This window comes from Ammospiza caudacuta, chromosome 13 (genome assembly GCF_027887145.1).
Source record: "Ammospiza caudacuta isolate bAmmCau1 chromosome 13, bAmmCau1.pri, whole genome shotgun sequence".
In the NCBI taxonomy this organism is placed as follows: Eukaryota; Metazoa; Chordata; class Aves; order Passeriformes; family Passerellidae; genus Ammospiza; species Ammospiza caudacuta.
In genome coordinates this window covers 2,471,743-2,495,194 of record NC_080605.1, presented here as the reverse complement: position 1 = coordinate 2,495,194, position 23,452 = coordinate 2,471,743, and the positions used below count along the sequence as shown (strand labels likewise).

At 45.2% G+C, this 23,452-nt stretch overlaps 1 protein-coding gene across 2 annotated transcripts in view; it reads right to left on the bottom strand.

Annotated features, from left to right (window-relative positions):
* Window positions 1-7,671: 7,671 nt before the first annotated feature.
* The window catches only part of CDH5 (cadherin 5), a 30,585-nt gene continuing 14,804 nt past the window's right edge, over window positions 7,672-23,452 (bottom strand). The window contains exons 2-12 of one of the 2 annotated variants that reach the window (XM_058813301.1): window positions 21,024-21,225; window positions 18,957-19,245; window positions 18,746-18,862; window positions 17,891-18,055; window positions 17,328-17,515; window positions 15,366-15,619; window positions 14,646-14,788; window positions 13,993-14,117; window positions 12,462-12,570; window positions 11,484-11,729; window positions 7,672-10,696 (exon numbers count right to left, since the gene is read on the bottom strand). In XM_058813301.1, the coding sequence (XP_058669284.1) occupies window positions 10,191-10,696; window positions 11,484-11,729; window positions 12,462-12,570; window positions 13,993-14,117; window positions 14,646-14,788; window positions 15,366-15,619; window positions 17,328-17,515; window positions 17,891-18,055; window positions 18,746-18,862; window positions 18,957-19,245; window positions 21,024-21,225 (2,344 nt within the window). In that variant the 3' untranslated portion in view covers window positions 7,672-10,190. The remainder of the gene's footprint in view (window positions 10,697-11,483; window positions 11,730-12,461; window positions 12,571-13,992; window positions 14,118-14,645; window positions 14,789-15,365; window positions 15,620-17,327; window positions 17,516-17,890; window positions 18,056-18,745; window positions 18,863-18,956; window positions 19,246-21,023; window positions 21,226-23,452) is intronic. The other variant, XM_058813302.1, reaches the window with a different exon arrangement.

The following is a 23,452-nucleotide window of genomic DNA, read 5'->3' as shown; positions in this document are numbered from 1 at the left end:
GGCCACAGGGACCTGTGAGGTGCAGGTTCCCCCCCTGTGCTGTGCTGCAGGTTTTCTGTTAATTGCAGTGCAATAATCCTGTACATTCCATGCAGAGCTGTAAATATGGGCAGGGGAGCATGTGTCACTTACAGGTTTTTGTAGATCTTTTGCAAAATTCTCTTGTGCCTGGAAATTGCTTTAAAATGATGAGTGGTACTAAAAATTTCATCTGTAAAATGAGTAAATGTAAGAGAAATTCCTTATTCAGGATGCATTGGTGTGTGTTAACTAACCCTTGTAGTGTGTCTGTGTGGCTCCTGTGGCACAGGAAGGGCCTTTGAGAAGGGAATCCCACTTTGAACACTTGATGTGAAAAAGCGAAAATTGGCCTGCATGATGTACCTGAGGTGGGAAGGAATTCTGTGTCCCAGTGAGGGTACAAGCCCTGAGTTCTGCTCTTGCCAGCAGGCTTTGTTAGTGCATGGTGTTTATAGGGCCTAATTGCCTCCTAAAACACCAAAGGCAGCTTGGCATAGTCAGTTTGGTCACCATGTGATGTTCTGCCAGATCCCCTCTCCTGGAAGGCTGTGAGTGCTCCCACTGCCCAAAATACCAAAGGTGACCAGCTTGGCATCATCAGTTTGGTCACCATTTAATGTTCTGCCAGATCCCCTCTCCTGGGAGCTGTGAGTGCTTCCCCTGCCCTCAGGAGGGGCTCTGTGACAGCAGGGGGGTCACACACAGCCCTGCCCAGGTGCTTGGCTCAGTGTTGTGGCAGCACTCTCTGGTCACAGAAACACAATTTTCACAGGCATTGTTCTGGGAAGGGCTGTGAGAAGAGCAGAGCAAAGGATGAGAAACAATTCTTGTCTCAACACCTGGTGTTGTGCACATGTGGAATGTGTTATGGGGATTTGTTTACCAAAGGGTGGTTTCTTAATTAGCCAGTGGTGATGGGGTTTGGATTGAAGGACCAGGATGGGTTTTGATTGAATTAGGTCCAGGTGTATTGTAACTGTCTATAAAAGCAATGGGTTTCCTAATAATGATTTATAATAAAGAGATTGATCAGCCTTCTGTGAATCATGGAGTCAATGCTGGTTATTACCTGGCCAGGGGCCTGCTGTGACAAGTGTGCACAAAAATCCAGAAGTGGGGATGAAACCCAAGAAGTTCTGATTAGGGTTAATACTTAATCACCTATTTATAGGAAGGAATTCATTGTGGAGATGGTTTTACCAGGATTGAAGAGAATCACTAATTTTTCCAGCTCACTCAAAGCTCTTCCAGTGAAGGAAAAAGAGGGGCTGGCTGTTCTTTCATGGCCCTTCAGGGAGGGTTTAATGCTTTGCACTTCTCCAAGTGATTTCCCTGCCTGCCTTGAGCAGCAGTTTTGCCAGGTCCAGGCAGGCCCTGAGGGGCAGATCTGAGGGTCTCCAAGGTGGTATTTCTCAGGGCATTTCTCACTGCCCAGTGTTTATCCCTTGGCTTTCCAGGTGTATTCCTTGGTGCCAGCTCTTTCCCACAGCTGAGTTTCATGTGGATCCCTGCCAGCCTGGCTTCTGCTGGTGCTGGCAGCTGCTGTGGAGTTCTAGCAGGACTGGCCATGGCCATCTGAGCCTTGTCCTGGCTGCACTGGGCATAAAGGCTGTGGTTTTGCTGCTCTGGGTCCTCACCTGGCTGCAATTGCAGAGCTCAGGTCATTCCCAGGCTGGGAAATCCACGGAGAGCAGGGCCCTGCTTGTGTCTGCAAGGGCAAAAGGCTGCAGGAGTGGGAGCCCACCCAGCCCCAGGGCTGGAGCAGCCAGCAGTGACATTCGGGCACTTTCAGTGTCCATGTGGATGGCTCTTTTACAGCTGGGTGACACAGACGAGAGCTTCTTGTCCTGCCCAGCTGTGTCACACACTCACATCATCCACCATTATCCATCCTCCCTCCTGCTCCAGCAGGATTCCTCAGCCAGCAAGGCTGTGCTCCAAGGCATGCAAAGCCCAGCTGTGTGCAGAGAACCTGCCCTTGGAGCAAGCCCAGGCTGACAGCCAGGTCAGGACGTGCTGGAGGTGTCACCTGTGCTGTCCCTGGGCCAGGACAGCAGCCCTGGGGGGACCCTCACTGCTCTGGAGAGGGGAGCTGGCAGGGAGGGAGCTGGTCAGGGTGGTGGTCACCAGGCCCTGGACAATCTGTGGGGACAGGGAAGAGCAGGGGGGCCAGGATGGGATCTGTGGGGCAGCAGAGGTGTGGGCTGAGCAGGCTGAGGTGGCTCAGCTGCTGTGAGCAATGGGGCAGCCGTGTCCCTCCAGGCTGGCTCTGCTCACAGGGAATTTTCTACTTGTGTACAGCAGAACTTTTTGGATCAGAGGGAGAAATAACATTTTAAATTTACCTGCTGCTGTTTATCTTTCCTCCTCCCTTTGTGTCCTGCTTGCTGTCCAGGGCTGTTTGGGACACGTTGTCAGTGTGCACAAACACTTAATTTGTCACCTTTGTCCTTACCTCAGCCCAGTGAAATGTCACAAACAGATCCTAAGCTGACCTGGGTGTTTGCTGATGTTCTTTGTGGCTGACCTGATGATCTGCAGGTGATGTGGATCCCAAAGGCAGAGCCAGCCCCTCCCACTGTGCTCCCTCTTGGCAGAGCTGCTGGATCAGCAGGAATCTGTGCAGAGGAGGGGCAGGAGAGAAGATGGAGGCTGATTGACTTCCTGAACTGGATCCACTTGCAAGAATTCTTTGACTTGCAGGTAGTTATTAATCTGTAATTGTGTGTCAGGATTTCTGTGAATATTTCCAACTTTAGGTGATCACTGAAAGGTTCCTGGTACATTTTTGGTACTGGTTTGTTTCTGTGGCTACTTGGGAAAGTTTTGCTGTGTGGTTATAACATAGAAATAATTAACAAATTGTAACTAGTGGATGATATATGTGCTTGTAAACAAATGTTCTCATTCAAGGCAAAACAGAACCAAGAGTCACCAAAGATATAAATTATTTGGTGTTGCTTCAGAAAATCCTGTTTAGTAGTCATAGTTTGGTTTGGAAAGAGAATAACCTGGATAAATAGTGTTGGACATCCTATTTCGAAATCCCCCAAACCAGAGTGCAGTGTCATGTGAAAGCAGCAGATTTGGTGCTGGCTCCTCCTGGCAAGCAGGCCAGTGTGCCCCAGGGAGGATGGTCTGGACTGAGGTTGATGGAAGGAGACATCTGGAGATGGCATCCCCTCAGAGCCCTTCCTTGCCCTTCATGCCCGCCAGAGCTGCTGCCTGAACGAATCACTGCCTTTCCCTGCAGCAATCCAAGCCTTGCAGCCTCCCTGGCTCCACAAATGTCTGGGAATTCTTGTGGAGTCAGCGCTAAAGAATGAATGGATGGAATGACCTTTGGGGCATCACTGATTTCACTGACCATGGCCGATGTGAGGAGGCACACAGGGAAGTGGAGTGGGCAGTAGTGGGAATGCAGCAGGGATCCATGGGGGATTCACCATGAATCCATGGGGATTCCATTGCGATCCATGGGCGATCCATGGGGGAATCCATGGCGGGATCCATGGGAGATCCATGGGGGAATCCACGAGGGATTTATTGTGAATCCATGGGGATTCCATCAGGAATCCATCAGGAATCCATTTGGGATCCATGGGGGATCCAGCGGGGATCCATTGGGATGCATGGGGATCCATCAGGAATCCATTTGGGATCCATGGGGATCCATCAGGAATCCATTGGGGATCCATGGGGGATTTATTGTGTATCCATGGCGATTCCATTGGGAATCCGTCGGGGATCCATCATGATCCATTGGAAATCCACATGGGGGATCCATCGGGAATCTATCGGGGATCGATAGGGGATTTATCATTAATCCATTGGGATCCATGGGGATCTACTGTGAATCCATGGGGGATCCACTGGGAATCTGTTGGGGATCCATAGGGGATTTATCACGAATCCATTGTGAATCCATGGGGGATCCATCGTGAATCCATGGGGAATCCATCGGGCATCCATGGGGGATTCCATGGGGGTTCCATTGGAAATCCATGGGGGATCCATGGGGGATTTATTGTGAATCCATGGGGGATTTATCGTGTATCCATGGGGATTCCATAGAGGATGCATGGGGCATCCATGATGGATCCTTTGGGATCCCTGGGGGAATCCATGGGAGATCCATCGGGAATCTAACGAGGATCCATGGGGAATCCAGCAGGAATCCATAGTGGATCCATCGGGCGGCCCGAGCGCGGCCGTGCCCAGCGCTGCCCTCGGGCTCCACCTGGCGGCCGCCGGCGGTCACTGCAGCCGCTCTGTGCGGCGGGACGCGGAGCGGGTCGGGATGAAACAGGAAAAGGAAAAAGGGGAATAAAGGGAATAAAGGGCAGTGTGCGCGGGGCAGGGATAAAGAATAGAGAGCAGTGTCCCGGGAGCAGAGACACGGGATAAAGGGCCGTGTCCCGGGTCCGAGGGCAGGGACACGGGACAGAGGGCAGTGTCCCGGTGCTGAGAGCAGGGACAAGGCTCAGGTTCCCTGAAGTGCCAGGGATTCCACACATCAGTGCTGTGGGACACACCAAGTGCATCTCAGGCCTTTGGGATTTTGGGATTCTTCAGGTTTGCTCTGAATTTCAGGGGGAAGAGGGAAGCCTGGACAGCTGTTTAGAAAAGCCATTTTTGAATGCTGGAGCTGGGAATGGTTTCAGGCTCTTTATGCAGCGCAGAGCAGTTTGTGTTTCAGGCTCTCGTCCGTGTGGGAACACTCAGCTCTGGAGCAGCATTGCAGGCCGGGCTTTGGGCTCCTGGGGCCATTTGCAGCCCAGCCGTTCCTGACCTCTTGGCAAACCTCTCTGGGTTGTGTTTGCTGGTGTGTCTGCCCAGGAGCTCTGTCCTGCTTTGTTCTGGTGCCCTCACCCAGAGCTTTCCTTTTTTAAAGAGGAATTAAAGAGTTGCAGAGATTTCTGGCTGATTGTGGCATTGATGAAGGGGTTAACCGGGTGAATTGGGAGAGTCTAGAGGGGAAGCAGGTGGGACAGCTCCTCACTGGGGTTCAGTAGAAGGAACTGCTGGTTTTCCCTTTTCCTTTAGGTCAGGCAGGAACAAAGTCAGGAAGGTGAGAGAGGTCAGCAAAGATCTGTGCGTGTTTATTGCTCATAAAAGCATTTTTCTGGTATTGTTATATTTTCCTTATTTTCTGATTCAGCCTGAAAGAATGTCTTTGCTGTTTTGTTTTCTGTTGTGGTTTTTCCTCTATGGACAAGATTCAGCCTAAATCTTACACTGTGATCTGATCAGACTCTTATTCATTTCCTGGTAGGACTTCATGACTTGTGGTACACTAAGATTGTGAAATGGGAAGATTTCAATGAGGAAGATATCACCTTGGTGATGTATTTCATTCCAGATAGTTTGTGAAGAGTTTTATTTCTTATTCTCTCAAACTTGAAACATTTATTAAAAAAAAAAAAAGAAGAAAAAAAGGAGAATAGGTCAGAAAGCATGGTGATTATTTATATTAGTCCTAACTCCACCTGAAATATAATAAGTGTAACTAGTTCTAGCCAAATAAGAGAGTACATCACCATATATTGGCAGATATTTACTGCCACTGGAGCATTTTCCCTGCATGTGACATATGCTAGGGAGTAAAAAGAAGTAAAATAAATGTATAGAGGTAGGTCTGTACCTGAACCCTGAGCTCCACAAAGCAGTGAGGCTTTGCAGGCTGTCCCTGCAGTCACGGTGACAATTCCTGTGACAATTCCTGTGACAATTCCTGTGACAATTCCTGTGCAAGGCCCTCCTGGGGCTGTCCCAAGCCCTCAGGGCTGAAAGGAGGAAAGGAAGAATGCACTTGAAGAAAAGGAGCTCAGAAATGATGATTTGATTTTCCTCTGGTAACCAATCCTTCTGTTTTCACTGGGTTTGCTGTTGCAGCAGCACTGCACTGGACTGCAATAGGACAATAAATCATAGAATTGTTTTCTTTTTTCTTTTTCTTTTTCTTTTTCTTTTTCTTTTTCTTTTTCTTTTTCTTTTTCTTTTTCTTTTTCTTTTTCTTTTTCTTTTTCTTTTTCTTTTTCTCTCGTTCTTTCCCTTCCTTCCGCCACTTCCTTCCTTGTAAATTTGCCTTGATAAGGGGACTTTGGCTCACCTGCCCTACCTGGGATGTGCCAGGTGTTCCCATTCAAACAGCTTTTCATTGCTGCTTTGATACATATCAAGGATTCTCATCACAAGACATTGCTTCATAAAAAGTTCCAGTGGGGTGGGAGTAAAAAAACCCTTTATTAAATGGCATGAACTTCTGGATCTGAATGTAATAAAATAATAATTTATGATGTATTTTTAGGGATAAGAGATTAAAGTGCATATTAATTAAATGAATAATGAAAACCTTTGTGAGATTCTCTCCCACAAGTTGCAAGTAGCTGTTTAATCAAATTCTTTCTATGGAAAAATGCATTTCATTATAAGATAATTAGCACATCTATTGTGTTTTTAATACAACTTGTGCTAAAGTGTGTTTGATCTGGTGTTTGCTCATGGCAATTAGCAGTGAAGGAATTGAACTTTTTTGCTTTATTCCGGGCTCTGTAAATTATAAGTGCCATATCTGGGGAAAATGGATGTGATCTTTTGTAAAGCCCTAGATTAATCTTGGGAATATACTGGGGTAGTCATTGGCAGCAGCAAAGAGAGAAGGGGGGGAGCTGTGCTGCCTAAAGCTGCAGATTTAGGGGTGATTTCATTTTCTGGTGCTGATGTGTTTTGTTGCGTCTGTCCTGAGGAGGCTGGAGGGTTCTGTACCCCAGGGTGTTCTGTTCTGGTTCTGCACAGGTTCAGGTTCTGCACAGCTTCTCCACAGGTTCGGGTTCTGCACATGTTCTGTAAAAGTTCTGCACAGGTTCAGGTTCTGTACCCAGGGTGTTCTGTTCAGGTTCTGCACAGGTTCTGGTTCTGCACAGGTTCAGGCTCTGCACAGGTTCTGCTCAGGTTCTGCCCAGGCTCTGCACAGGTTCTGATCAGGTTCTGGTTCTGCACAGGTTCTGATCAGGTTCAGGTTCTGCACAGGTTCTGCACAGGTTCAGGTTCTGCACAGGTTCAGGTTCTGCACAGGTTCAGGTTCTGCACAGGTTCTGTACAGGTTCTGTACAGGTTCTGGTTCTGTACAGGTTCTGCACAGGTTCAGGTTCTGCACAGGTTCTGTACAGGTTCTGTACAGGTTCTGCACAGGTTCAGGTTCTGCACAGGTTCTGGTTCTGCACAGGTTCTGTACAGGTTCTGGTTCTGTACAGGTTCAGGTTCTGCACAAGTTCTGCACAGGTTCAGGCTCTGCACAGGTTCTGTACAGGTTCTGCACAGGTTCTCTACAGGTTCTGGTTCTGCACAGGTTCTGGTTCTGTAGAGGTTCTGCACAGGTTCTGCTCAGGTTCAGGTTCTGCACAGGTTCTGCACAGGTTCAGGCTCTGTACAGGTTCTGCACAGGTTCTGTACAGGTTCTGCACAGGTTCAGGCTCTGCACAGGTTCTCTACAGGTTCTGGTTCTGCACAGGTTCTGGTTCTGCACAGGTTCTGCTCAGGTTCAGGTTCTGTACAGGTTCTGCACAGGTTCAGGCTCTGTACAGGTTCTGCACAGATTCTCTACAGGTTCTGCACAGGTTCAGGTTCTGCACAGGTTCAGGCTCTGCACAGGTTCTCTACAGGTTCTGGTTCTGCACAGGTTCTGGTTCTGTACAGGTTCTGCACAGGTTCTCTACAGGTTCTGGTTCTGCACAGGTTCTGCACAGGTTCTCTACAGGTTCTGGTTCTGCACAGGTTCTGTACAGGTTCTTGTTCTGCACAGGTTCTGCACAGGTTCTGCACAGGTTCTGGTTCTGCACAGGTTCTCTACAGGTTCTGGTTCTGCACAGGTTCTGCACAGGTTCTGCTGCAGTCTGGGGCTGCAGACAGGGAGAGGGCTGGGCTCCCTTGCAGGGTTTTCATGGCTGGCTCACTGTGGCACAAAGCCTGATGTTGTCTGCTGAGTGGGACTCGTTGATGCACAGAAAATTCAAACTTGAGATTGGCTTTATGTAGTAAAAAAAACAACATAATACAGTACAGGAGTATAAAAAGAAACCGTCCAGTGCAAACATCATATACATTGGAAATGGATACAGTGTTCCTTAAAATAACTTTAAAAAAATCAGGCTTAAAAACAGCAATTCTAGGTAATAGAATCTGGCTGATACCTACCAAAGTTCTTGACCTACTGCACTAAATAATTTCCTAACTAACTTTACCTGCTGATAGCCAATACCACAGGTACTGACAAAACCCTTAAACTCTAAGTGTTATTAGTTAGCATTCTTTATAATACACAAATATGTGGAACCCCTAGAGCACATACTGCTGGCTGGATTAAGCAAAACAGAATGAGCCCATTGAAAATAAAACCAAGGCTGTCACCCCAAAATATGCTTTTTTAAAGCAAAGGATAGGTTCTAAGGTGGATTTGCCCAATGGACAGAATTCTCCTCAGCTTTCCTTTAGTTCATATTTGAAAATTTGAGTGATTACATTGTTGATGTTATATTAATGTCCCGGAAGTATTGCATTGGACATTTTACAGCAGTGAGGAGCAGTGTGAGACCATGATTGTGCATTGTTATTTCCTGCCCAGAAAACATTTTGGGGGAAGGGAGTGTGAATAGTATGAATTGGAGATGATGTGAACAAGTAAAAAGCAAATTTGCAAGGTTCCACTATACTTGTTTAAGAAAAATAAAATAAAAAAAAAGATTTAGTATTATTTGGTTAGCTACCAGATTTAAATAATCAAATCAACTAAACTAATACATACAGCTCCAGCACAGACCATGCACAGTGGAGGATCTGTGTAGCAGGGCTCTGCTCCTGTTGGAGGCAACAGGGCTCTGCTCTGCTGGAAGCCAGAGACAGGCCATGGTCCCAAGGGACCCGCTGTTCCCAAAAGGTGTTTGGGATGTTTCCCTTCCAGTGTGGGAAGTTTCATTCTGGTCATTCTGAGGCTCTGCACAGGTGGGAATGCGAGCACAGTCCCTTTCCAGAGACTGCAGCTCCAAACCTGCCTTACGTTTGTGGTGCTGTTAAGCAGCCCAGTGTGGGGGTGTGTAGCATTCTGCCATGGGAGTCTACAGTATTTTCCTAGGTGGAAAAAACTCCTTTTACAGTACCTGCTTAGAAAAAAAGCACAACAGTTTCACAGTAATAAGGCCCTTCTTTTTTTTGTCCCTGAAAAAATGCTATTGCTTTAATAATGCTGAATAAACCCCCTATTCAACCTCTAAGAAATCTGGAGAGACCTGTATTTCCATCTAGAGAGATTTACAGTGTTGGAGTCTTGACATTCCCCTGATCTCCACATTTCCTGCCCTGCAGGACATGTTCCATTGAGTAACACTGAGATCCTATTTACAGAGAGAAAAAACAATTTTGCTGCTAGCTAGAGCAAATTCTAGCACGCCAGAAATGAAATTGTCATCAGGCTGTTAAAAATGACAGATGAAACCAGATTGTGTGTCTAAAAATCCTGTCTAATTTTATCTTGAGTAACTCATAGATGTAGTGGAAGGCTATAAACCAAAAATAATTAATAGAAGGGAAATAAGGAAAAAAATAATGCTTCTTTTTGAAAGTGATAGAATAGTTTCTAATACTAAGTGATAGACCATATGTTCCTCCTCTCTTCTGCTGGGTGAGCATAAGTGTGGAATATCAATAAAGATGTTGCAAGAGGGGCAGGCAAAGCAGCCAGCTGGAGATCCAGGGGGGCTGAAACATCCATTCCCAATGGCACTGAGCCTCTCTCCCAATGGAGGGTGACCTTGATGCATGTTGGATGGAAACAGCACAGGAGGAGAGGATTGAGGGAGAAACTGGGGACAAAACCTGGAGAAGCGGGGAAGAGGGGGTGAGGAAGGGAAGAACACACTTCCAGGTGTGTTCTGGAAGGCTTGACCAGATCAGTGAGCAGGAATTTTGGGGCAAAAAATGATTGTCAGTGAGGACAGTAGTGCTGGGGGAAGTTAATATAGGTGATCTCTGTGTGTGTTTTTAACCCTGCTGCAGATTTTTTCCATGCCTGTTTGAACTCCTTGAGGGAAGAGCTGTGAGTTCCTCTTTGGCCACTGGCAGTCTCTTGGTGTCAGTCTGTAGCGGGAGGGAGAAAACTCGTGGCTAGTTTGAGCCTAATACACAAAATCTTCGCTTGGTTCTGATCCATAGAGCTCAGCTAACATCTTGAACCTGGGTCCCCAGTCATTGAGAAAGTCATAGTCAATGTCTGAGTCTGAGGAGCCCGAGCCCAGGGAGCTGAGCGACTCCGCGATGGACTCGGCGCCTTCGTAGCCGTAAATGTGCAGGGTGTCGTAGGGCAGCAGATCCCTGTCGTTGTCAGCCTCATCCTTCTTCACCTCAATCATCATCTCCATGCCCCCAGCTGCAGGGGGGATGCTCCCAGGAGGTTTCTGGACCTGAGCATAGGGAGAGGGAGCGGGCTCTGCCTTGAGGCCGTTCTTGCGCACGGAGTTGAGCACGGACACGTCGTAGCTGGTGGTGTCCATCTCGCCGCCGCCCTCCTCGTCGTAGGTCACCAGCTGCTCGTGGATCTCTGCCACGCTCCTCCCCAGCCCGCTCAGGTCCTTCTTGTGCCTCCTTCTCAGCAGGATCAGCAACACAATCACTGCAAAGGAAACTTAGATGAGCGCAAGTGAATAGACAAGTAAGGCACTAAGACAAATTGCATTTATGATATGTAATGTAGTCTGAAGTCTTGGGGGGGTTTTTTTGAGTGTTTTTTTAACATATATTTATTTTAAAAAATTCTGTTTAAGGATTTGTTCAAAGAGTTCAGTCTGGACAGAGATTGTCAGACTTGTACTTGTGATTCCAGCTCTGACTCTTGAGCTGGAATCACAAGTACAAGTGCATGGTGTCACAAGGTCATTGAATCAACTTAATGAATTAATAATTGAACTCTTAATGCCAAGCATCAGATGCTGCTTATGTGGAACTTGTAAAACAGCCCAGTTCTCAGGCAAGGAAAAGGTGCTCAGCCTTCTCTGATAGATTTCAAATGCAGCAAGCAGGTACTGGTCTGCTGATTTGTTACAAATGCATTTATGTTCGCTGTGCTGCTTCAAGGGTTTCCGGACTAGTTCCTGCCATAGGAACCAGGAATACCTGTTGTTATTGCTCCAGCCCAAATTTCCTGTTTTATAGCTGTGTATGAGGCTGGTACCAGTAAATCAAGTATATTATACATGTGTGCAATAGCCTGTCTAGAGGAGTGAGCAGCTTTGCAGCTGAAGCTGTTCTAACAGGCCAGAGAGGAAGAGCACATGAGATGAATCAAATAGGTACAGCATTTCTGTCTTTGTGACCATTTCATAGCCACAAAGCTTTTGTAGATCTCAGCTAAAAAAAGAACAAGACATCCTCACACTGTGCTGCAGAGAACATTCCAAAAGTCAGATACTCACCAATGATTGTGAAGATGCAGATAAAAATTGCCACCAGCGCTTGTATGCTGACGCCAACCTGCTTTGCCCTCTCCTCACAGAAGGTGAAGTTGCCTTTCTCGTTGCACTTGCAGACACTGATGAGCAGGGTGTTTGTGCTGGTGAGGTCAGGGTCACCATTGTCTGAGATGAGCACGGGCAGGTAGTGGAACTTGGCAAGTTCCCGGTTGAACTGCCCGTATTTGACAGTGATGTTAGCTGTGTTGTCTGGAAGAAGCAAGAACATCCCATTAGGTGATAATTTCCACCAGAATAAGGACATCCCATTAGGTGATAATCTCCACCAGAGCAAGGACATCCCACCAGGTGATAATCTCCACCAGATTGTCCTCACAGGTTCCCAGTCAGCCTCTTCCCCTTAGACAGTGCCAGCCCTTTGGGAACCCAGTGAAACTTTGGTGTCGCAGACATCTTTTATGAAAAATCTTTTCTTTAGGATTTTTCCTCCTGAGAAGCAGAGAGGCCTCAGGAACAAAATGTAAACAATGATTATCTGCTGCTGTGGAATGCAACAGGTGCATCTGTGATTGGTCTCATGTGATTGTTTCTAATTAATGGCCAATCACAGTCAGCTGGCTCAGACTCTCTGAGACAGAAGCTTTATTATCATTCTTGCTGATTATATTCTTAGCTTAGCTAGCCTTCTAATGAAACCTTTTCTTCTAGTCTTTTAGTATAGTTTTAATGTAATATATATTGTAAAATAATAAATTAAGCCTTCTGAAACATGGACTCAACATTCCTGTCTCTTCTCTCATCCAAGAACCCCTGTGAACACCGTCACACTTTGGTTTCATCAAACATAGTTTTTTTCAGTACAAATAAAGAGTTACTTAGCTCAGCTGAACCAGCCACAGGTCAGTGCTGCAGCTTTTGTTCCCTGAGCCCTGGGGTCCTGCTCTGGAACAAGCTGAGGAGGGCATTGCAGGGATACTCTACCGTAGTTCTCAATCAGGGAGAAGTTGCTGTCTTCTGTGGCCAGCGAGTATCTGAAGAAGCCTCTGGGAGATGTTTCATCCTTGTCAATAGCTGAAATCCTGACAATCACCTGCAAGGATGGAAGAGGTCACAGTTTTCAGCGTACATTGCCTCCAGGGATAAAGCATGTGGGGTGTTTGAGCTGGGCTCTGTGTCCTGTGTAACCCTTCAGTTTCAGAGCAGGACAGAGACACCTCAGGACACCCCTCTTCAAGTTTTTTCAGTTTCAGATTTTTCTTTGTGGGTCTTCAAAAAGAGCAGTTTTGCCTCTTCAAATTTTGTGCAATGAAAGCGTGAAAAAAGCCTAATTTTTAAAGACATATGGCTTGTTGAAGTGTCCAAGATGGTGTCTTCTGAAGTCCTCAGCCTACTCTGAGGTGTGACTGTCATTCCTGGAATGCCTTTGAGACTGCCATGCCTGAAGGACATGCTTGGATTTTGAAATCTTCAACCTGATGAACATTAGATGTATAAAATATAAAAAATGTGCCTGGTTATATCCCAAAGGTATTTTATAAATTAAACTAAAGGTGAAATTAATACCTTGTGTGTTCTGTCAGATAGTTCAGGCAGTGGCAGTGTCCTGGTTCTGGCCAGCAAAGAGTTATTTTTTTTCCAGTAGCTGGGAGGGGGCAGAGTGGTTATTCTTGAGCACCTCATGTCATTTCTGGGAGAGCAAAGGGACTCTCTTCCTGGAGAAGGGGTTCCTTCTGTCTGAGGTGTGGTGGAGGGAGGGGTGGGATAATGCTGGTGCTGAGCCAGAGGGAGCATGTTTGGTGGTGTGCCTGCTCTGCTCTCTGTTTTTTTCTATATATATTTCTGTTATTTATATTGTTGCTATTACTGTTCATTCTCTTATCTCACTGCTGTTTCCACTAAATTGTTCTGATCTCAGCCCATGATCTTTCCCTTTGTTCCTCCAGTTCTCCTCTCCATCCTAAATACACTAAACTGGGGAGTACTTCCCATAAACCTTGACTCAAAGTGTCTTAATCAAACAAATATTACAGTATGGGCTGAACACATGTGTCTGAGGCCAAACACATAAACCCAAAATACCAACAGTGTGCCAAGTAGTAACAATTTGGATGTGCAGATCTGTGCACTCTGTGACTGCAGGATAATGTTCCATACAGCAATGTTTCTGTTACTAGTTTGAAATGGTTTCCTCCTCAGTATCACATTCAGGCATCTGTGTGAAGGAACTGAGCTGCTGATTGCTGCTGTGCAAAGCCTGACTGTCCTTCATGGCTCAGCTGTCAATACACAGATGTGAGAGCCTGGGGGGAGAGGAGCCGCACAGCCCATGTGTGCAAGCAGATAAAAGTCAATATTCCAGCAGTGCAATATCCTTAAGAGCTATTCCTGATGTTTTGGAAATCAGTGAAATAATCGGGTGTTTTCGCATGGGAACTGAGACTCACTTGTATTAAAAGACACATTTTATTTGAGCAGTAATTCAGATTTCAGGGCAATGCTCTCCCCGTCTCACCTTCCCAGGTGCAGCATTTTCACACACTCGGGGCTCCTCAGGAGACACCAGCTCTGGAGCATTGTCATTGACATCATCCACGATGACATGGACGTGGGCGTGCGACTCTCTGTCGGACAGGCGGCCTGGAACGACAGCAGGGCACAGCCTGGAGCCCCCAGCCCACACCTCCTGCCCCTTCTGTGCCTCACACATGAGGAACATTTTCCAGCTCCATCACAACTGAAATTTCCCTCTGAGATTTAGATATTTTCCTAAAGCCTCTCGTAGAGGTTAAATCATCAAGGATTTTTCAGGAGTGAAATGACAGTAGATTATGGCTTTCCTGATTCTTTCCACTGCATGCTGATTGTTCTCTGGCACTAAAGCAGCAGGCACAGAACATGTCTATATTGTGAAATATCAAACCAAGCTGGGACTGGCCTGCCCCACTCCCTGGAGCTGAGCAAAGCCAGGAGTCAAACCTTAAAATGATCTCTGACCTATTTGTAGGGACTTGTTTGATTGGGAAGATGATGATGCAAGCCTTGGAGCACTCCTTTCATTCCTAGCTCAGCAGGAACAGCCTGTCAGGTTGTGCCTTTCCTTCTTGACAGCCCTCCTGGAAAGGTGTACCCGGATTTCTTTCAAACTGGGAAATGGGGGGCACTTACCATCTTCAAGGATCTCCACAGCTGCCACAGTGATGTTGTATGAGGAGCTGAATTCTCTGTCCAGAGGCTTGGGAAGTTGAATAACTCCGCTGTTGGATACCCTGACGAAGTCTCCATTAGGATTTGCTCTACGCTGAATATATCTGGATTTTGTTTAAAACAAGATATGTCAATGCATGGATGGTAATACTGTGTTTCATTTCATTTCTTCTCAGAGGAAGGTCAGAGGCTTCTTGTGTGACAAATTGCATTAATATCTTGGCCAGGAGGGCTGAGAATATTGCCCTAAAACTATGCAAGCTGTGACAGTGAAATACATCTGTGGGAAGAGTTTCCATATTATGGTTCTTTGCTCTTTCAGAAGTCTATTTTCTTCTCTAAACACATGATTGAGAGAGCTCTTACAATAAAAAAAACCCCAATAAATTATAATAATGTAAAAATATCCAAGTTTATATTTTTTTCCCTAAACGTGCAAATGTTTTATCAGTAAGTCCATGTGGTAATGACATGGGTAGATGAAATTTATGTTCAGCTTTCGGTGAGCATATATATCCATGGCTGCAGTGCTGAAAAAATTAAATTGGATTATCTTTTGTTGTGTTTGGCAGGCAGATTCTAAAAAAATAGGGCCAAACTCTGGGTTCTTTGTGAAATTCTTGGTGCTATTGATGGATTCTGCACTTTCAAACAGAATTGCTAAAGCTGGCGTTGTCTCACCTGATTTTCCGTTTAGCTGCGTCGGGGTCCTCGGCGTGGACCGAGCCGAGAGTTTTCACCTCTGCGTGGTTTTCCCTCACCTTGAACTCGTAGGGGAGCCTCCTGAACACGGGGGGCTCGTCCACGTCCGTGACCTCGATGACGACGCTGGCGATGCTGCGGGGATTGCCGGGCTTGAAGTGCCGCAGGTTCACCGTGGGGTCCGTGGCCTCGATGCTGAACCTGTACTCTGACACTGCCTCGAAGTCCAGGGGCTAGAAACAAAGAGACAGTTACAGATATTCTTTTATTAGTGATGTCTAAGCAGACTTTCCATTGGCTTTCTGTAATTTAAGATCTGTGCTTTCATTCATGTTTGGCAATGTTACCAAATTTCATCTTGGCTGGACCCATGGGAGAGCATTTCCCATGTTGAACTTCTCTATCATAGCGTGGCTCAAGGTACCTCTGCTGTGGGACAGATTCATCCAGTAGTTTAAGTTCAGCAAAATAATTTTATTTTGGGTTGAATAATTGTGTTTTTATAATGCTGTAACTACCAAAACTCGGTGAGCTCCTGTCCCCCAAAGGCTGGGGAAGAGATTCTCCTCTTGGCTATCCTTTGTGTTCTGAAGGCACTCAAGGCAGACTGCAGATCTGCACTGGCTGACAGCTGGGGCATCCAGTGAGAAATTACATCCTCTTCCCTGTTTTTCCAGTTGCCTGAGACTAAAAAAGGAATCACACAATGGGAGGAAGGCCAGGAGCTCGGGCAGTAAGAAATGATCCTTTCAAAGTTTCCTTTGTTCTACCACCTGAGATTCTAAACGCACTGAGATTCACAGCAGTTATGGTGACTCTTGTTTTCCTTTTTGGGCAGACATTGCAAGGGCAAGTGATGGGACTTATCCAGCAGCTGACATTTTATCTCACATGGCTGTGTATTTAAAATTATGACGTGTGCACAGCCAAAATCACATTGAAAACGGGGTGAGCTTTGCCCGCTGTGTGCTGGAGGAAGAGCTGGTTCCAAATCGCTCAGGGAGGGTGTGTGGGGTCTGTGAGTGCTCCTCCCATGGGCAGGCACTGCATTCCCAGCTCCTGGGAAGGAGAGCTGCTCATACCCAGTGTGACCACAGCCAGGATTTTACTGCCAGTCTTGAAATCCTTGGTACAGCTTTTCCTGAAAGTTTTCTCTTCTTGATGACATTTCTAGTCTTAGCAGTTACAGAGAAGCATTTGGAAGGGAAAAACACATTCCTGTCAATCTGAGGACTACAGGAGCTGATTTATGGTCCTTTCTCCTCTTTTTTTTCTTTTAACAGCAAGTCAATGAAATCAATGAAGTCTTGGTTTGGCAATGCTCTGCAGCAGTCCCTTGGTACAAATCATGTGGGTTTGAGAATTTAAAAAAAACAAAGAACAGACCCTAATAAAGGCTTTGGAGAGTCTTAAAGACATAAGAAATTAGTGGGGAAGCTCTTAAGGAAAAAAAAGCTTTTCCTCACCTTGAGGAAAGCAAGGGAGCTGTGGCTCGGATTGGAGCAAATGCCAAACTGCAAAGAGACTTTAGAAAGGGGGTCAGGTGGATTTGTTCACATTTTCTGCTTTGGTTTCAGGTGGGCTTCACAAGGGAATGATTCTTTGGCTTGGCCACTTGGCTCAACTCTTAAATCACTGTCTCTCTGAAGCATCCAACCACTTGAAGTTTGAGAGGAACCCAAAGCACCTAACCTGAATATCTGACACAGCCCCCACTGCCCTCTGCAGTAATTCTGGAGTTTTTCAGGTCTGGAGGTTGAAAAGGACCAGAAATCACCAGCTCTTCTTCTCCCAGAGCTCGGAGAGCTGGTGTTCAGGATCAATATATTTCATGCTGACTTTCATGTGCTTCCTTTTTTTCCTGCTGCTAGTCTTAAACCAAAAAATCACTTGTTACACATGGAAAAGCACAATAAACATCTCTGTTATGGGGAAAAGTACCTTCTTTGGCCTAATGATTCCTTCATTTGTGTATGGATTTGCTACAATGTCAAAGGTGTCCCTGAACTCTCCTTGGATAAAGCTGTATCTTGTATTTCTGTGCTGTGGTTCGTCAATATCTTCTACTTTGACTCTGCCGACTTCTCCTCCGACCGAAACGTTTTCAGGAACTTTAAAGTGAAATGATGCTGTTAAAAAAAAAAAAAAAGAAAAATACATAAGGACTGTGTACATGGAAGTTAGGACTCAGCTGAAACTGTTCTTACTTGACAGATGCACATAAAAGTATTTCATTGAGAATTTAGCATTTTGTATCTCTAAGACATGTGAAAGCACAAATGATACCCCAAATTGTCAGGATCTTTAGCAAAGGGATGAAATTAATACTGATTTTTGTTTTCAGTTCTAGGTGAAAAACTGGCTCTGGCTGAAACACAGAAGAGCTTCTGAACACATGAAGTTCTTTTGGGCATTTTTAAGGAAAGCTGAGCAGGCCCATGAGCTGGGCTGGCTGTGCTGTGGCAGCCCCTGACTGCAGGGGGCTCAGGGCTGGGGGCACTCACAGAGTTTGAACTCGGGGGAGTTGTCGTTGATGTCGGACAGGGCGATGATCACTGTGGCTGTGCTGGAATCCCCAGAGAAACCCGGAGCATCTTTGGCTTGGACAACAATCTCGTACGTGGCCTTGGTCTCTCTGTCTAAATTAGGCTCTTTTGTATAAATCACACCTGTGAAAAAACAATATTGGATGCAATTAGATTTTGCAGCACGTCCAACATCTCTTCAATTTTGGTGGCAAATTTTTATCTTTTTTTATCTCCACACATTCAGCTTTAAATACCGATCTTACAGTGGTACTTTTCAAGAAATGTTAGAAATTTTTCTTCCCGATGGAATATTTAGGAGAGCTCATGCAGAATATTCCTTTTAATGGATCTTTAACCTTTTACTGCTTTCTTTGTTCTACCAAACTAGTGTGGTTACAAGAGATACTGACATTGGTTTTAAAACTGGGCAAAATTTAAGGTAGGAAGTTTAGGAAAGCAAATTACTATTGATTACCGAATGCTGCTTCAGAATTTGTGTATTCCCTTTTCATGTTTGGTCACTGGAACAGTATCTATGCTAAACTGAAAACATGAACTCAGCTCCTGGTTAATCTTTCCAAAGATGGAAAAAAAATGATCTTTTATCTCCTCATTGTGTTCATGGCAGCTGATATCCTGGCTTTATGAGTTCATTTCTAGATACAGACAGTGGCATTGTGGAGTGTGAATGAAAAACCTTTTTAATCATGTTTAAAATTATATTTTTGAATGATCATTCCTCTTTTACAGAATGAAAATGCTTTAAAGTTGTGTTTTCTACAAAGGGTAGGGTATGGACAAAGCGTAAGGACATTTGTGTGTCTGACTTACCAGAGTCATCAATGGTGAAATATTCCCCTCCTGTGGTGACTTCGTAGGTCACGGTGGCATGACCTGACACAGTGGGGTCATCAGCATCCACAGCTGTCACCTTGGTGACTGAGGTCCCTAGAGAAGGGTTTTCAAGGTGCATATTAATTAATATAAGCGGTGCTTTTCAAGGCCAGCCGTGAGGGAGCCGGGCGCTGGAGGGAGGACTCACCCACAGGTGACATTTCTGGGACAGAGCCGTTGAACACCTTGTGCACGAACACGGGGGCGTTGTCGTTGATGTCGTACACCTTGATGATGAACCTGGAGGGGCGCTCCAGGGACCTGTTGTTCGTCCTGTCGATGATGAGGGCCGTCAGCTCGTACTCGGCCTTCTTCTCCCTGTCCAGCCTCTCGAAGGCGTACACGTCCCCGCTGGTCTCCTCCACCTTGAAGATGGTGTTGGCGAACTCGCCCTCGATGATGTACTTGGCGTTCTTGTTCCTCACGCTGGACGTGATCTGGGGGCAAAGGGATGTTCAGGGGGATGAAGGTGGGGCCTGGCAGCTGGGTCTGTCCTGGGGGATTCACACAGCCAGGAACTCCTCACCCCACTGGGAACCCTCAGGGCTTGTGCTGCCACTGAGCAGCACCACAGCAGAGCTGCGCTCGTGGGGTGACACTTGCACCCACACTGAAACTTCCTTGCTTATACAGAACAAAGCTTTTTTTAAATCATACCTCATATTTCCTAAAGGTTTAAATTGTTCATGCAGCCAACACTTACAAATAATTAACTGCGTTATGTCTGAAATGCCATGAGCCACCTTCAGTCTGAGTTACTTTTGTTTGCAGCTTTCTGGACCTGCCAGGGGTTTTTGCTCAGTTTCACAGGATTACAGGATGAAATCTGTCTTCACAGCTCCTGACATTATTCAGCATTAGCCTCTGTTCCTTAGCATTTAGCAGGATTCCTGCCACAGCTGACAGCTTTCTCGTGCTCAGTCACATCCAATCCCTTAATAGGCAGTTTTTAGGCTCATGGTATGACAGGAAGGTTACATTTCTTCCCCATAGAAATTTAAGGTTATATGCAGTGAAAAAGGGATGTGAGAAGAGGAATGAGCATTAATCAGTTTTAAAATATAATTTAATCCAGTTCTAAATGCTTTTGCACACTCGTTGATCTGCAGATAACATAATGATACTTCCCTTTCTATACCCTCGCACATACAGGGACACTGCTAGAAGATTTAAACCCCAATTTTCCATGCACTATATCAGTATTCTTATTTCAGCCAGCGAATTATCAAGGATTGCTGGATTTTACCAAGTATTCCCACCCTTTTGTTACTGATGTTATTATAAATGTCACCTGTTGGGTGTTCAGGATTTGATTTATCCTCTAGTTGTCATTTACTGTTGAGCATTGTTTAAATTTCAGTTTTCTCTCTTGAAAAGTGCCATTAATATTTCCACCCCTCATTCCTTAATCATGCTTCAGGCAGCTGGGACTGCTGGAGAGCAGCTCACAACTCTGGAGATGCCCCATGAGAGAGAATCCCACCCTTGTCTCAGAGATGGGATGGTCTGTGCCTTCTTTATTGATTCCTGTGTACCTATTCAGTGTAAAAAGCAGAAACCTCTCAGAATGCCTTTTCTGGTGCTGAGGACAAAAGGGAAGCACTGAGAGGCTGCACTGGGAGAACTTCCCTGGCCATGGGCAGTGCATGATTGGCTTTTATGAGCCCTGCCCTGAGGAACATGAGTTTGCAACCAGGTCAATGCTCGTTAGTATTTTTAAAAATTCTTTGCTTTCGCTTTGTGCAAGAATATCTTTGATTGTGTAACAGTATTTCGAAACATAGCACTCGTGTTTTGAGTACAAGCTGAAAGATGTAAACTGTTGTTTTTTTATTTGCTGATTTTTATTTTTACTTGCTGATCTCTGAGGTTTCTGAAAGAATCTTGTGCTGCCAGAAAAATCCTAACATGCATCAGTCACCAGACTTCCTTCCCAACCATGCACCTGCAGGTAATGGGGCTGTTCCTGCATTTGGAACCTCCAGACCTGCTATTCCCTTAAATTTACCTGTATTCTTCAAAGGAATTAAAATCCCTGTGGCACTGCTCTTCACTTACTCTTTGCCCACATTCTGAAGATTTTAACATGTCAATATGTAGGTATTAAGTCCCATTTCTATTTCCTTTTCATTTCTCCCGCCTAGACTGCAAACAAATACTCTTTTCAAGATCCTCATTTGCTGTTTTTAGTCATTGCTGACAGGTTGCTGCTTACCTTGCCAACGTGGTGTGGCAAAGGTGTATCAAGCTCTTCTTGGATGTGCAATTGGTTCCATATCCAGTCTCTCTTCTGGCGTTTGTGGCTGACATCATTTGAGCAAAGGTTTTGGGTTGATTTCTGACCTCTTCCATCAGCAAATGCTGGGGCCAAGAACAACGAGAAAAGTAGAATAAGGTGGCTCATCTTCTTCTGTAGCCTAGAAAGTAATACAGAAAAGCAACAATATAAATAACAACAGAATCAGATTCAGCAGAGGGAGCACACGTGGAAGTGGAAATGGACATTTGTTTCTGTTCATTTTCCTCAGCATCAAAATTTGAAAGCTTCTTCCTTCTATGAAATAGCTTTAGCTGGATGAAAACTGTAAAAAAGCAGCACAAAGTATTTCAATTCAATAAAAAGTGAGCTTTGAATGCTGATGTAAGGGCCAGCATCCCCCTGAGAGGCTGTCATTGCTCTGAGGAGCACATTCACACGTTCAGAGCTGAGCTCCCCACTGTGCCCAGGGCCAGGGCAGCCTGGCACCACAGCTGAGCTCCACTGGAAATGAAATGTTCAGGCCTGACAAACCCAAATCCAGTGTTTTGACATGCCCCAACACAAAATATGCTGTAGTCAATATGTTCCTATGGAAAAGATTGATTTAGAATAAAATGTTTGGGGTTTTTTTTGGTAGAAAATGTTATTAGTATGAAATTTTCAATCAATTCCAAGTACAATACAGCAAATTATCTTTCTTTAAGGGCTCATCTATTGATTCAACTCCTTGTCTTCTGAAGCTTTGGAGACTCACATAAAGTTCCTTTATCCCCTATTCCCAGACTTTAACATCTGCAAAATGATAATTTGTGAAATGATTTTCAGGTGAAATCATATTTTTGCATCCTGTGTTAATATTAGCAAACTTTAGGCCTGACTTTCAAATCAGAGAAGTTATTCTAATGTTATCAAAGCTGATTCATTTTCTTCCTAAATTTCCCATTCCCGATATAAAGGACTGTCAGGGAACTTTAACACTCAAGTAATCAGACTTTAAATTGCACATAAATGACTTTCCATTAGCTTTTAGGAGCTGTCAGCATGCACATCAAAAATAAACCTACTAATTGTGATGAGAAGTTGACATCACACAGGCTGCTGGATGCGAGATTAAATTAATATTTTCATCAGGAAGGTGCTGAGACGTTTCCAAAATTACTCTTTGGTAACCAGGCAATCAGTGTTATCCCATGGTGCAGCATCAATGTCAGTAAAAAGGATTTTATTTACCATGAAATGTTTCTCTGCTGTACTGTTCTCTCTCTCACATTGTTGTACATAACCTGAGGAATGTTCCTCCTTTGTGGCTGGGTAGGAAGTGAAGAAGGTGCCTTTGAATTTGCTTTGTGGTAGATAAGCTGTGTTTGATCCAGTTTTCTGGATTCAAACAAAGCCTTTTGATTAAGCTAGGTTTTTCTATTCTATGCCTTTAGCTTGACTTTGAATACTTTTAGAAACAATGAGTATATTTTAGTTGTTTTTCTATACTTTATTTGTGTAGATGGACAACTGGAAACTGGAGGGCAGTGATATGATTCTGCTGTGATTGCATAAGTCTGACTTTTATCAATAAAACTACAAAACACAATAACCAAAGAAAGCCATTGGCCAATGCCAACCAGCACAGGCTGTGGTTTTGCCAAAGAGCAGAGTGAAGTGTTTAAGGAGCCTTTTTCTCTGGTTCTTGTGCTGAGTGGAGCTCTCCTGTGGGCCTGAGCTGCTGCCTGGAAGCTTTAAAACAGAAAGTGCTGACTGAATATATTTACATGAATGTGCATTTCAGCTGAAATTTCGCTGCCCCTTCCACTCAGCATGTCCATCTTTGTGTTTGTAGATTTTAAGGAGGCTTCAATTCCTTTAACTCCTGATTAGTGGATTCCTTGTTCATATTTGTCCAACCTCCCTGGAAAGTGGATTGTTCCTTTGGCAGCAGTTTGGAGATCTTGGCTGCCCTCTGGCACTGCAGCCCAACCACAGACTGAGGTGGGAGAGCCTCTTGCAAAAACTCATCTCTGCTCCACCTTTGGCAACTTTCAAGCTGCTCATTTGGGGAAAATGACAGTGCACTCTGGAGCTCTTTGCTTGCTCTTCTCCAGGGACAAGAGCAAACTCCACGGGAGTGACTTGCCCCATAGGACAGGCTGATCCTGAGGACACATTCCCCATGTGAGAGTCGGTCTGAATTTTCCCTCATCTGCCTCACGATCATCCTTGGGAGACCACTGAAGAGAAGAACCCCCCGTCTAGAATATCTGGCTCTGAAGGGGAAAAGTCACATGCCAAGGGCCCTGAGACCTGAAAGCTCAGTGTTAAGCTATTGTTTTCACAAGTGTGTTTGCTGTATGCTAAGAAGAGGGCACTATGCCCCGTTTTCAACAATAGCA